The sequence below is a fragment of the Rana temporaria genome, chromosome 4 (genome assembly GCF_905171775.1).
Source record: "Rana temporaria chromosome 4, aRanTem1.1, whole genome shotgun sequence".
Lineage (NCBI taxonomy): Eukaryota > Metazoa > Chordata > Amphibia > Anura > Ranidae > Rana > Rana temporaria.
In genome coordinates, this window is record NC_053492.1 from 448,682,215 (window position 1) to 448,695,486 (window position 13,272).

Genomic DNA, 13,272 nt, shown 5'->3' on the forward strand with positions numbered 1-13,272 from the left:
TGGAGCCCAGGTCCACCAGTTGGGAAGGTGAGAAGGTCACCATTGAAGACACATACCTTCAGTCCATGGAAGGATGGAGGACCCATTGTAGGTTTGGTTGGAGCCACCTCTCCACCTAGTCCTTGGGGAGACTGTATACTGTCTTTGGAGCCAAGGTCCACCAGTTCAGAAAGTCACCATTCAAGACACTATATACCTTCAGTCCATGGAAGGTTGGAGTACCCATGGTAGATGTGGTGGAGCCACCTCTCCACCTAGTCCTTAGTGGGACTGTACTGTCTTTGGAGCCAAGGTCCACCAGTTCAGAAAGTCACCATTCAAGACACTATATACCTTCAGTCCATGGAAGGTTGGAGTACCCATGGTAGATGTGGTGGAGCCACCTCTCCACCTAGTCTTGGTGGGACTGTGTACTGTCTTATGAGCCCAGGTCCACCAGGTTGGACGACATTGGGTTGAGGATTGAGTCTTGCAAAGTGTGGTGGTGCATAGGGTCCGCTCCTGGCACAGGGATGGCGCTGGGGCCCTGCGGGTGGCCCATTCCATGGAGAGCCTGGAGTCCTGGGTTGGAGCTGAGCAGTAAGGCTGGACTCGAGGAGTTGTGGTCGGGGGTGCCCGAGGGCGTTTTGTCGTCGTCTGAACTTCCCAGGACCGTTTTGCCACCGTTCATAGAAGACGATAACGGGTTGTGACTGTTGGAATTTGAGTTTTCGTTATTCTCCCTTCAAAAACAACAGATATATACATGTATCAATGGCTAGGCTACAGCTGGCGATCAAACCTGCATGTGTATGAAGGCATCTGACTATTCCATACACTATACAATCACTATCACTACACTATACAATCTGATTGTACCAATTTTAAGTAAAATTCAACAAAACTGTGTAATATGAGGATACAGCTAAACAGTTCTTTCAATATCAGTCAGGCAGTCTTCGGTTATAGGTGACGGTAGATCTAAAGGAGATTGTACAATCAGATTGTGAAGTGTATGGTCAGCCTTAGCTGTTTGCACCAACTTCATCTAATTGTCGGAAAAATGACAGAGGGGGCAGAATACGGCAGCCAATCAGCAATTAACGTTAATTATTCTGTCCACTCTAAACCAATGAATAATGCTTTCTGATTGGTTGCTGTTATTGGTGCAAAAAAAAAAATGTTTTATTAGCAAATACCTGTAGAGCCCATTTCAGACTTTACAGATGTGGTAGAACTACAAGTCCCAGAATATCTAAAGAAGCAGGCTTATTTATACCAATGCTGGTCAGATGCCCACTGTGACGTAATCAGTCATCCTTGTTCAAGCTAGAGTTTGCTAAAAGAATGTAATATATATCTATACCTATTTCTCTCTCTCTCTCTCTCTCTCTCTCTCTCTCTCTCTCTCTCTCTCTCTCTCTCTCTCTCTCTCTCTCTCTCTCTCTCTCTCTCTCTCTCTCTCTATATATATATATATAAAAATATAAATAAATAAAACATTACATTATTACACTATAATACATACACATATACAGTATTACATTATTATATGTCATATATATGTAGTATAATAATGTATATATTTAAAATAATAATACTAATATCTATATAGATATATCTAGATCTGTATATCTATATATATATCTATATCTATCTATCTATCTATCTATTTATCTATATATATATATATATATATATATATATATATATATATATATATATATATATATATATATATATATCTCTATATATATATATAGATAGATAGATAGATAGATAGATAGATAGATAGATAGATAGATAGATAGATAGATAGATAGATATTAATATATAGACATAGATATTTATTTTTATTATTATTATTATTATTATTAATATTAATATTATTTTGCTGACTAGGATGTCTGTGAAATGTCTCCTAATTATTTTTGCACACAGAAAACCTCACCACAGAAAAAATTTAAAAAAATCACAAATAACATGAACTGAAATCTAAATGGTAATGGCTGCTTCATCTTGCAGTTCGTTGCTGCCTGCACTGATTTACTAATAAGCCTGGATTTGTAAATCATTCAGATGAGACAAATTAAATGTTCGGTAAATATACGTTTCTCGTGCAGAAATCAATGTACCTACAAGTAATCTTGCATGTATGTATTTGTAATTTTATTTTATTTATAATTTTGTACATGTGAATAAAAGGTCGTTTAAAATGCTATAAAAATAATAATAATAATAATAATAATAATAATAATAATAATAAGAAAATACTTGTTATACACCTACTACTAAATAATATTATTAATCATCGTCATTATTATTATTATTATTATTATTATTATTATTATTATTATTATTATTATTAATAATAATAATAATAATAAAAATAATAATAATACTAATAATAATACTTATTGTTATCATTATTTGTTTTTGTTTTATTTACTTGATTACTTAATGTTGACAAATAAACGGGAAGAATATAGCTGTACAGCTTAGCTCATTATTAGTATACTGCAATGGACTTCTGATGGGAAAGAAGTTAATGCTGAATGCTATCCCATTGAATTGCCCCGCTGGCAGCTGTGTACATTACTACAATGTAACACATAATAAAATCATTGTCAGCAAACTACTATCTGCAGGTGAGTCCCAGCAGTGTACACTGTGTATTGTGTATTCATGTATGTTTACAAATACTTGTGTGTCACCAGACACCGCTATCCCCCTGACATATGTATATACCAATATAATATAATATAATATAATATAATATAATATAATATAATATAATATAATATAACATAATATAATATCATAGAATATAGTATGTACATAATAAAATGTAATATGCATGTACTATATATCTATCTATAAATAATTTTCTACTCTGCAGAATTTGGACAACCGCAACCTTGTTAAAAAATATAGTATTTATATTTTATCAAAGTAAAGTATTTATATACATACCAATATCAAAGATACTTAAAAGATATTAAACTTCTCTTTTTACTAATTATGATATTAAATATATACATAATTCGGTAATCTATAGCAATGGTACACATATACCTGCATGTAATGTTTATTATCTTCATATATATATATATATATATATATATATATATATATATATATATATATATATTTTTTTTTTTTTTTTTTTATTAAAATAAAAAATATATATATCTATTTATTTTTTATTAAAATAAAGTATATATATATATATATATATATATATATATATATATATATATATATATATATATATATATATATATATCTGAAGATAATAAACATTGCATGCAGGTATATTTCCGAATTATGTATATATTTAATATCATAATTAGTAAAAAGAGGAGTGTTTCTAGTTTAATATCTTTTAAGTATCTTTGATATTGGTATGTATTTCACACATCTGCATTTTATCTCTCAGTTTTAATCTAAGCCACTTCCGTTTTAAAATAAGTACTTCGATGATGTTTCAAAACTTGAAAAATCCGTCTCATCTGAGTTTTTTTTTACAATTTAATATTACAGACTAATGTCGTGAAAAGTGAATCCAACTAATATGATGAATCTTGGACACAGAAGTGTAATGACAACCTTCACACCTCGAGTCTTTCCTAATTAACATTAATAATCCCCCCCCCCCCCCCTGATTAACTTTTACAATTATAAGCCACTTAAATCATTCCAATGCAATGGCAGAGATCTGTCATAACTCTTTACAAGGAACGATGTGGTCGTTCATAGAATTAATAGGCACCAAATGATGGCCTAAAGTAATAGGAGTCATATTGCAAAGTTGAAGTAATATTCGGGCCTTGGATGCTATAATATAATACATGAGTGTCTGCCTGCAGAGGCATTGCCATTTTTTTTTAAAGGTCTGTATATGTATCTGTGTTATTAATAGGCACCCAGCCCCCAGCCTGTAGGTTGATTGTAATAATCATTTAATTATATGCTTGCTATCTGACCTGACACTGAGTAGTTCATGTCCATCATCATTACATGATGAGGGAGTTATATTGGCATCCAGTGAAAGCTAGAGCTTAATGAGGTAGGTGAGTGAGGGCAGGCGTGGGATGGGTATCCTCTGTGACAGGCACACAGCAATACAGCTGCTCACACTGGCTGTCTAGGCAGCACATAGCACCAACCTATACCATAGAACAGCCTATTCCATAAAACAACGTATCCCATAGAACAGCCTTTCCTATAAAATAACCTATCCCATAAAACAACCTATCCCATAAAACAACCTATCCCATACAACAACGTATCCCATAGAACAACCTATTCCATACAACAACCTATCCCATAGAACAACCTATCCCATACAACAGCCTATCCCATAGAACAACCTATCCCATAAAATAACCTATCCCATAGAACAACCTTTCCTATAAAAATAACCTATCCCATAAAACAACCTATCCCTTACAACAACCTATCCTATAGAACATCCTATCCCATACAACAACCTATCCCATAAAACAACCTATTCCATACAACAACCTATCCCATAGAACAACCTATCCCATACAACAGTCTATCCCATAGAACAACCTATCCCATAAAACAACCTATCCCTAAAACAACCTATCCCATAGAACAACCTATCCCACAAAACAACCTATCCCATAAAGCAACCTATCCCTAAAACAACCTATCCCATAGAACAACCTATCCCACAAAACAATCTATCCCACAAAACAACCTATCCCACAAAACAACCTATCCCATAGAACAACATATCCCACAAAACAACCTATCCCATAGAACAACATATCCCATAGAACAACATATCCCATAGAACAACATATACCATAAAACAACCTATCCCATAGAACAACCTATCCCATAAAACAACCTATCCCATAAAAAAAACTATCCCATACAACAACCTATCCTATTGATCTTTCTGGGGCAGTTCTCCAAGCACTTGGGGTATGCCTGGGGCTGTTCTGATGCACAGTGCACAATACTTCTAATCATCACTTACATGTATCTGATGGCAATTTATAATACAGATTCAATAGCCAGTTCTGTATTAAATTATCAGTATTTTAAATTCTATAGTTCTATGTAATGCTCCTAGCTGTAGAAGGAGTCCTGGCCAGCTTTATCCTAGTACTTTAAGACCACTTATGTCTTTATTATTTTATGTGCTGCCATATAGAATCCTCAGAATTCGATTAAAACAATTAATAGGATCTGATCCTCCCTGGCTAATTAATTATAACCCCAGTATTGCAGATTTCGTTTTTTTATGTTCCCTGATCCCTTCAATGAATGTTAGCCACAGACAGCTTATTTATGACCAGTTACATACTATTACAAAACATTCGCTGGTTGCATATCAATCCCACAGGAAGATTCACCTCTATAATGAATTCATTATTTTAGAAGTGAGATCCATTAAGCAATTATATATTATATTCTAAACCTTCCATGGCTAATTTGAATTAATATATTAAATATATGTCCAGTATAAAAATATCTTCAATATTTATGGCAATTTTTAAATTTTAAAGTATTTTCTGAATAATATCCTCAACTTTAGTATTCTATAATTGTTGTTTTATATTCTAAACATTCCGTGGCTAATTTAATAAAATATAAAGCTGCCCCCCCCCCCCCAAAAAAAAAATCCTTAACATTCTATGACCCTTTTCCAAAAAAATACGGATTCTCTGAGTAATAATGTCTTCTACATCGTATAGACATTTCCATAGAATTCTGACAATTCTGTATATCATATCCTAAGGATTCTTTTTGGCTAATTCAGCACAGTATCCTCAATATTATTGGAGTCTGTTCTCTATAATATTATTAGAATAGTGTGACCAAGTCGTTAAAAATAATGTTTTGCTAGTGAATGGGAAATTCTGTACAATTAAATTATTTAGCCAGTTTTGTACAATATTCCCTGTACACTATAGACAGTCTTCCTTTTTATATACACAGAATATTATATATCTAACAGAAAATGTTGGATAATATATTCAACATTTTACAGCTATACATAATAGATTATAGGGTGTTCTTTTATACTGTCTGTGTTAAAATATTACAAGGCTAGCTGTGCAAAGTATATATATATTTTTTATTATAACTTTTATACCCCCTAAATGTATTTTTTTACATGGTCTGTGTTTTATAATATATATATATATATATATATATATATATATATATATATATATATATATATATATATATATATATATTATGGTTAGTCGTACAAAGTATAGTTTTTGTCATAGTTATACCTCCTAAATGTATTATTTTATATGGTCTGTGTTTTATATAAAAAAAAGAAATATTAATGGTTAGTTGTACAAAGTATAATTTTTGTCATATTTATACCCCCTAAATGTATTATTTTATATGGTCTGTGTTTTATAAAAAAAATATTACATGGCTAGTTGTACAAAGTATAATTTTTATTAGTTCTGCCCACGACTTTCTTTAGCTGTATGTGCCTTTTTAAAGAAATATTATATACTTAGTTATACAAAGTATCTTTTTTTTAATATATTATTATTATTATTATTATTACTACCAATCCCGTTTCTAAAAGAGCTCCAAGATCGTTCTGTTTACAACCTCCTATGACCATTTCTGAGTAATATCCTCCAGGTCCCATGGCCAGGTCTAGGAGGACTCTTCTTGGCAGCTGGGACATGTGGTTCTACATCAGCGGAACATTTTCAGGAAAGGATATCTATGGTTACATTAATTAAATAATACCCTGTGTGCCAGTATTCCATGCCCGCTGTGCCCTGTCAACGAGGCTCTTTTGAGATGAGTGCAGAAATGTAATTTTTAGCATGGGAATAGCTCTACCAGCTGGGACATGTGGCTCTATACTGGCTGGAGATCTCCAGTAAAACATATTATATATATAGTTGCATTAAATAAGTAGTACCCTACCAACCAGCTGGGGCATGTGGTTCTATACTGGCTGGAGATCTAATATATATATATATATATATATATATATATATATATATATATATATATATATATATATAGTTGCATTAAATAAGTAGTACCAGCTGGGGCATGTGGTTCTACAACGGTTGAAGATCTCCAGGAAAGCATATATAGTTACATGATCAATAAGTAATAGCATACCAGCTAGGAGATGTGGTTTGTGCCCTGGGGTGCCGTGTCGGCAATTTTATTGGGCTTTTTGCCTTGCCAACTAGTAACTCTTGAGTTGGTGAAGAAGTGTAACTACCACCATGCAATGTTAGCCCTACCAGGAACAGACATCCATAGTTACTTTAATAAGTTGTGCCCTGCGGTTTCAGTATTCAATATTTCGTGGCCTTTTTGTGGGTATAGAAGTGTAAGTGCCACCATAGCAGCGCCACCAACTTCTGCACCAGCTGAAGATCTCTAGAAAAGGGCCATTGAAGAAGTTATTCCATGTGCTGCCAGTATCCAGTAGCTTTTTGCCCCACACAGCTATGACTCTTGAGTTGGTGTAGAAGTGTAAGTCTCACCATGGCAGATTAGCCGTACCACCTACACTCTACACCAGCTGGACATCTGTGCCCTGTGGTGCCAGTATTTAATAACAGTAGTATTTAAGTGTGTACCCCTAATTCATAGATTTAGTACTACCAACGGGGACATGTCATTCTACAGCAGCTAAAGATCTCCAGGGAAAAATATCTATAGTTGTGTTAAAAACACTGTGCCCTACCAGCTGGGACATGTGGTTCTAATGGTTCTAATTAATAGGTTGTACCCTGTTTATTTCAGTATTTGATGAGATTTGTGTTGATATAGGGATCTTCCTTATAACTCTACATACTTAAGTAGCTGGAGTTTTTTTTTTTTTTTTTTCGGAATACATAGACATGGTGGTCGATTTACTAAAACTAGAGTGCAAAATCTGGTGCAGATGTGCATGGTCGCCAATCAGCTTCTGACTTTAGCTTGTTCAGTTATACTTTGACAATAAAACCTGGAAGCTGATTGGTTACTATGCAGAGCTGCACACGAGTCTGCCCTCTTTGGTTTTAGTAAATCAACCCTATTGAGTGCTAACGATGGTGGTGGAAAGGATAAGGGGGGCAATGATGACTGTGAAAATGATGGGGGTGCCAATGATAATTGTGGGGAGGATGAGGGTGCCAATAATGGTCATGCTAACGATGGTTGTGGCAACGTGTGGGTGCCAATGATGGGGGTGCTAACTGTTGTGCCAATAATGGTTGTGACAACCATGTGGATGTCAATGACTGCTGTGCTAATGATGAGGGTGCTGTAAATTGTTGTGCCAATAATGGTTGAGGAAACCATTGGGATGTCAATGATGGTTATGCCAATGATGAGGGTGCTAATCATTGTTGTGCCAATAATGGTTGTGGCAACCATGGGGGTGTCAATGATGGTTGTGCTAATGATGAAGATTATATTGATTGTTGTGCCAATAATGGTTGAGGCAACCACAGGGGTGTCAATGATTGTTGTGCTATTGATTGTTGTGGCAACCATGGGGGGTGTCAATGATTGTTGTGCTAATGATGAGGGTGATATTGATTGTTGTGCCAATAATGGTTGAGGCAACCATGAGGGGGTCAATGATGGTTGTGCCAATGGTTAGGGTGCTATCAATTGTTGTGCCAATAATGGTCGTGGCAATGATGATTGTGGCAACCATGAGGGTGTCAATTATGGTTGTGCTAATGGTTAGGGTGCTATTGATTGTTGTGCCAATAATGGTTGAGTCAACCATGAGGGCTGTCAATGATGGTTGTGCCAATGATGGGAATGCCAACGATTGTTGTGCCAATAATGGTTGTGGCAACCATGGGGGTGTCAATGATGGGGGTACCAATAATCGTTAAGCCAATGATGGGGATGCCAATGATGGTTGTGCCAATGATTGGTTTGCCAAATGCTGGTTGTGCCAATGATGGGGATGTCAATAATGGTTGTGCCAATGATAGGGGTGTCAATGATGGTTGTGCCAATGATGGGGGGTGTCAGTGATCGTTAAGCCAATGATGGGGATGCCAATGCTGGGGGTGCCAATGCTGGGGATACCAAAGATGACTGTACCAACAATGTGCCAGCTGCTACCAGTAGAATGCCAGAAGTACTTACTCGTACCTTTCCTTGGCCTCGGCCGCCCGGTCCCTCTGCCTCCTGTTTTTGAACCAGTTGCTGACCTGGGTGGTGGTGAGTCCAGTGGCCTCGGCCAGCTCCCTCTTTTCCCTGGGGGAAGGGTAGGGATTGTGGGCATACCATTCCCTTAGCACACTCCTGCTCTTCTCCTTGAAGCAGTAGCTGGTCTCCTCTCCGTCCCAGATGGAGCGGGGCAGTGGGAACTTTCTGCGTACCCTGTACTTGCCCACCGCCCCCAGGGGGCGCCCCCGCAGCTTCTCCGCCTCGATGTAGTGAGCCTTGAGCCACAATTGCTGCAGCTTGGGGTGGTTGTGCGGGGAGAACTGGTGACCCTCCAGGATCTTGTAGAGCTCTCGGAAGTTGCCCCGGTGGAATGCCACCACCGCCTTGGCCTTCAGGACACTCTCGTTCTTATGGAGGTGCTCACAGGCTGGCAGGGACCAGAGGAAGCGCCCCAGGCGCTCAATGTTGCCCCCTTGCTGGAGCACCTCGCACACGCAGGCCACTTGCTCCTGGGTGAAGCCAAAGGTGGGCAGCATCGACATGGTCCTGTGCAGCCGCCGATCTCCACCACCATCCAGGGGAAGCCGCCGATCTCCACCACCATCCGCTCAGTCCCATCCACCGGCCATGGAGCTCCAAAGAAACTTTCCCAAAACTTTTCTTCTTCTCCTGAGCCAGGCTGCGATCCTTCCTCCCCTCCTATCCCCTGCACATAGTCCACACAAGTCTGCCTGCCTGGCTGCCCTCCTCCTCCTCCTCCTCTTCTCCTTCCTCTTCTTCTTCTTCTCCTTTTTTTTTTTTAATAATATTATTCTAAACTGGCATGAAAAATGATTGTGCGCGCTGTGATTGGTCGGTTATCTGACCCGGGGGCTGCGAGGATAAGACAACAGTTTTAGGCAAATTATTCGCCATGGTTACCTTGTCAATCATTGGAAACTCGATCCGCATGGAGGAGGCTCCCTTGGCTGCATTGACAGATTGCTCTCCTCCACCGAGAGGCAGCCTTGCAGCTGGAAATACAGGAATACAGAGATATAGGGATCAGGAGTTTGTCTTTTCTTTTTTTCCTCTGATTGATGCAGCATGAAGGAGGAGGAGGAGGAGGAGGAGAGGGAGCTGTAATATTGTAATGTCATCCTTGCCATAATTCCCTGCCCTAGTGCAGCCCAACAGTCTGCTCCACTCACTGCAAGGGACACAAGTTACATAGGAAAAAGACACAAGTCCATCTAGTTCAGAAAAAAGAAATAAATCATACAATCCCATACATCCAATCCATACCCACTGTCGATCGATAGCAAAGCATGATCCAATTTGCTTCAGCAGGGAAAAAAAATTCCTTCCTGATCTCCCGAGAGGCAATCGGATGTTCCCTGGATCAACGTCGCTCATAAATATTAGTATCCAATTATATTCTGTACATTTAGGAAAGAATCCAGCAGTGGCGTCTGGTTCGGCAAGCAATGCACACACAGCCCCCTCCCCGGTCGGGTCACCGGCACCACACCCTCCCCCTTCTCCGGTCAGTCAGTCACCAGCCTCGCACTTACCCCATCTAGGTCCCGGGCAGCGCTTCCTCCAGGCGGCAGGTGGCTGCTTCCCCTGCGTCTCCTCCTCCTCTGCATCACGGCTCCGCCGTACGCAGGGGAGGGCTGGCAGCCTTAGGCCTGGGGGGCAAGTCCAGTCAAGTGGCCCATAGAGCGTGGAAAAGTGATGGATCGAGGAAAACAGTCTAAGATTTTTCATGATCACACGAGTCCGCACAGAGGCCCCCCTTACATCAGAGTCCGCACCGAGGCCCCCCTTACATCAGAGTCCACACAGTGGTCCCCCTTACATCAGAGTCCACACAGTGGCCCCCCTTACATCAGAGTCCGCACAGTGGCCCCCCTTACATCAGAGTCCGTACAGAGGCCCCCCTTACATCAGAGTCCACCAGTGGGAGGTGAGCAGCGGCCGTGAACTGTGTTAAAAGAGCTCCAGCAGGCATATTCCTGCTCTGCAAAAACAGCATTTGGTAGTGGCGGCCGGTGGCTGTGCATAGTGTCACCAGCCCGGGGGGAGATTTCCACCCTGCCCCCCCTGCCAGCCCTCCCCTGGCCGTACGTCTCCACCTCCTCCCAGGCAGCCAATAGGATCGCTTTTCCTCTCGGCCAATTGGGTGATGGGTCTCAGGACCCACTTCCTGATTGGCCAGGAGGAGAATCAGGAAGATAATAGTGAAAATTAGGCTGCATTCACACCTGAACGCGGCGTATGTTGCCGCGATTTGCTGCGACAAATTGCGGCGTTTTGTCCCGCGATTCGCCGCAACAAAACGCAGCGTTTTTTAAGCCTAACATACGCCGGAGAGGTGATCAACATTGTCGGTTATGCCGAAAGCCGCCTGAAAAAAAGGTCCGGGACTTGTTTTGAGCTTCAGGCGTACGGCATTTCGCCGTTCGGCGTGGAGATGTGAAACATCTCCATAGCCGACAATGTTAAATCACCCCTCCAGCGTATTGCAGACTGCAATAGCGTTGCGCTACAGGCGGCAATACGCCTAGGTGTGAATGGAGTCTTAGAGGGGCTGTAAAGGTAAAAAATGTTTTCCCTAAATAGCTTCTTTTACCTTAGTGCAGTCCTCCTTCACTTACCTCATCCTTCCATTTTGCTTTTAAATGTCCTTATTTCTTCTGAGAAATCCTCACTTCCTGTTCTCCTGTCTGTAACTCCACACAGTAATGCACGGCTTTCTCCCTGGTGTGGAGAAAGCCTCTTGAGGGGGGAGGGGGCGAGCAGGAGTGTCAGGACGCCCACTAACACACAGCTCCTTTCTCTATCTGCAAAGTAGAGAGTGTCCTGACACTCCTGCTCGCCCCCTCCCCCCTCAAGAGGCTTTCTCCACACCAGGAAGAAAGCCTCACATTACTGTGGTGAGTTACAGACAGAAGAACAGGAAGTGAGGATTTCTCAGAAGAAATAAGGACATTTAAAAGCAAAATCAAAGGATGAGGTAAGTGAAGTCAGGCTGCACATGCTCAGTTTGGTGTGTATTTCTAGAGAGTTTATTTTTCTTGTCAAGTGCATGTTTTTAGCACAGGGCCAGGCCCGGACTGGCCATAGGGCATACCGGGCATATGCCCGGTGGGCCGCGGCGGCCCGCGGGCCGGTCGCAGCCCTCGGCGGCCCGCGGGCCGGTTGCGGCCCGCGAACGGCCCTCGGCGGGCCGCATGTTACATCTCCCAAGGGGTGTACCAAGGCAGGGCTGTCTTATTGGGTGGGCACCAGGGCTGGTACAAGGGGTGGGCGGGAGGAGCGGGTGCCCAGGGCTGAGTGTGAGAGGGGGCAGATTTCTCTCCCTCCATCTGCTTTCTTACTGAGCATAATACCATACATAGCCGTTCGCATAGTCACGGCTGCCCAATCTGCTCCCTCCCCCTGCATCCTCATTGGCAGGGAGGAGAGCACTTTAGAAAGGACTCCAACAGCGGGGGGGGGGGGGATTTGCTCTCAGTAACCATGAACAAACAGACTGATTCCTCCCATCCGTCCGTAGGACAGGAGAATCACTCTGTAAGATCTAAGACTGGCTGCAGCTCTGTTAAGAGTGACTGTGACACTTGCACAGCCCAGCGAAACATCACCCCCCTCCCTTTCACTGACCAGAGAGATCAGAGAGGAATACAGCTCCTCCCACCTCTGCACCTCCAGTGACTTCCAGCCCCGCCCACACTATCCCCTGCGTGTGTGCAGCTGTATCTGGAGAGAAGAAGATGTGTTTGTGGGCGGGAAATATGAAAACAGCAGATTCCTCTGTGTCACAAAGATGATCTGATCTTTTAGCCTGGAAATGTGGGTGAGTGTACACTGCAGTACACTGTGATCATTGTCCTTATCTCCATCCCTCTGCCTTCTCTCACCCACCTGTCTCCCTCCCCCATCCCCCCATGTTCTTTCTAGATGTTCACTTAATTCACTTTCACTTTCAGTTAGGCTGTTAATAGATGGTACACATTTCTTTCCTGCAACCACAGATTGCAGGGAAGAAACTTGCATGATTCCCCTGTCAGTACAGTCAGTGGTGACAGGGGAATCCCTTCCACTGAGCAATTGTATTCTCCCAACAAACAATGATTATCACTAGCA

General features: G+C 40.8%; 1 protein-coding gene across 4 annotated transcripts in view; it reads right to left on the minus strand.

Annotated features, from left to right (window-relative positions):
- The window catches only part of SIX2 (SIX homeobox 2), a 10,735-nt gene extending 569 nt beyond the window's left edge, over window positions 1-10,166 (minus strand). Inside the window, exons 1-2 of one of the 4 annotated variants that reach the window (XM_040351554.1) lie at window positions 9,118-10,166; window positions 1-692 (exon numbers count right to left, since the gene is read on the minus strand). The exon at window positions 1-692 is cut by the window's left edge and continues 569 nt beyond it. In XM_040351554.1, the coding sequence (XP_040207488.1) occupies window positions 419-692; window positions 9,118-9,683 (840 nt within the window). In that variant the 5' untranslated portion in view covers window positions 9,684-10,166 and the 3' untranslated portion in view covers window positions 1-418. Of the gene's footprint in view, window positions 723-9,117 lie in introns of all 4 variants that reach the window. The other 3 variants (XM_040351552.1, XM_040351555.1, XM_040351553.1) reach the window with 3 other exon arrangements.
- Window positions 10,167-13,272: the final 3,106 nt, after the last annotated feature.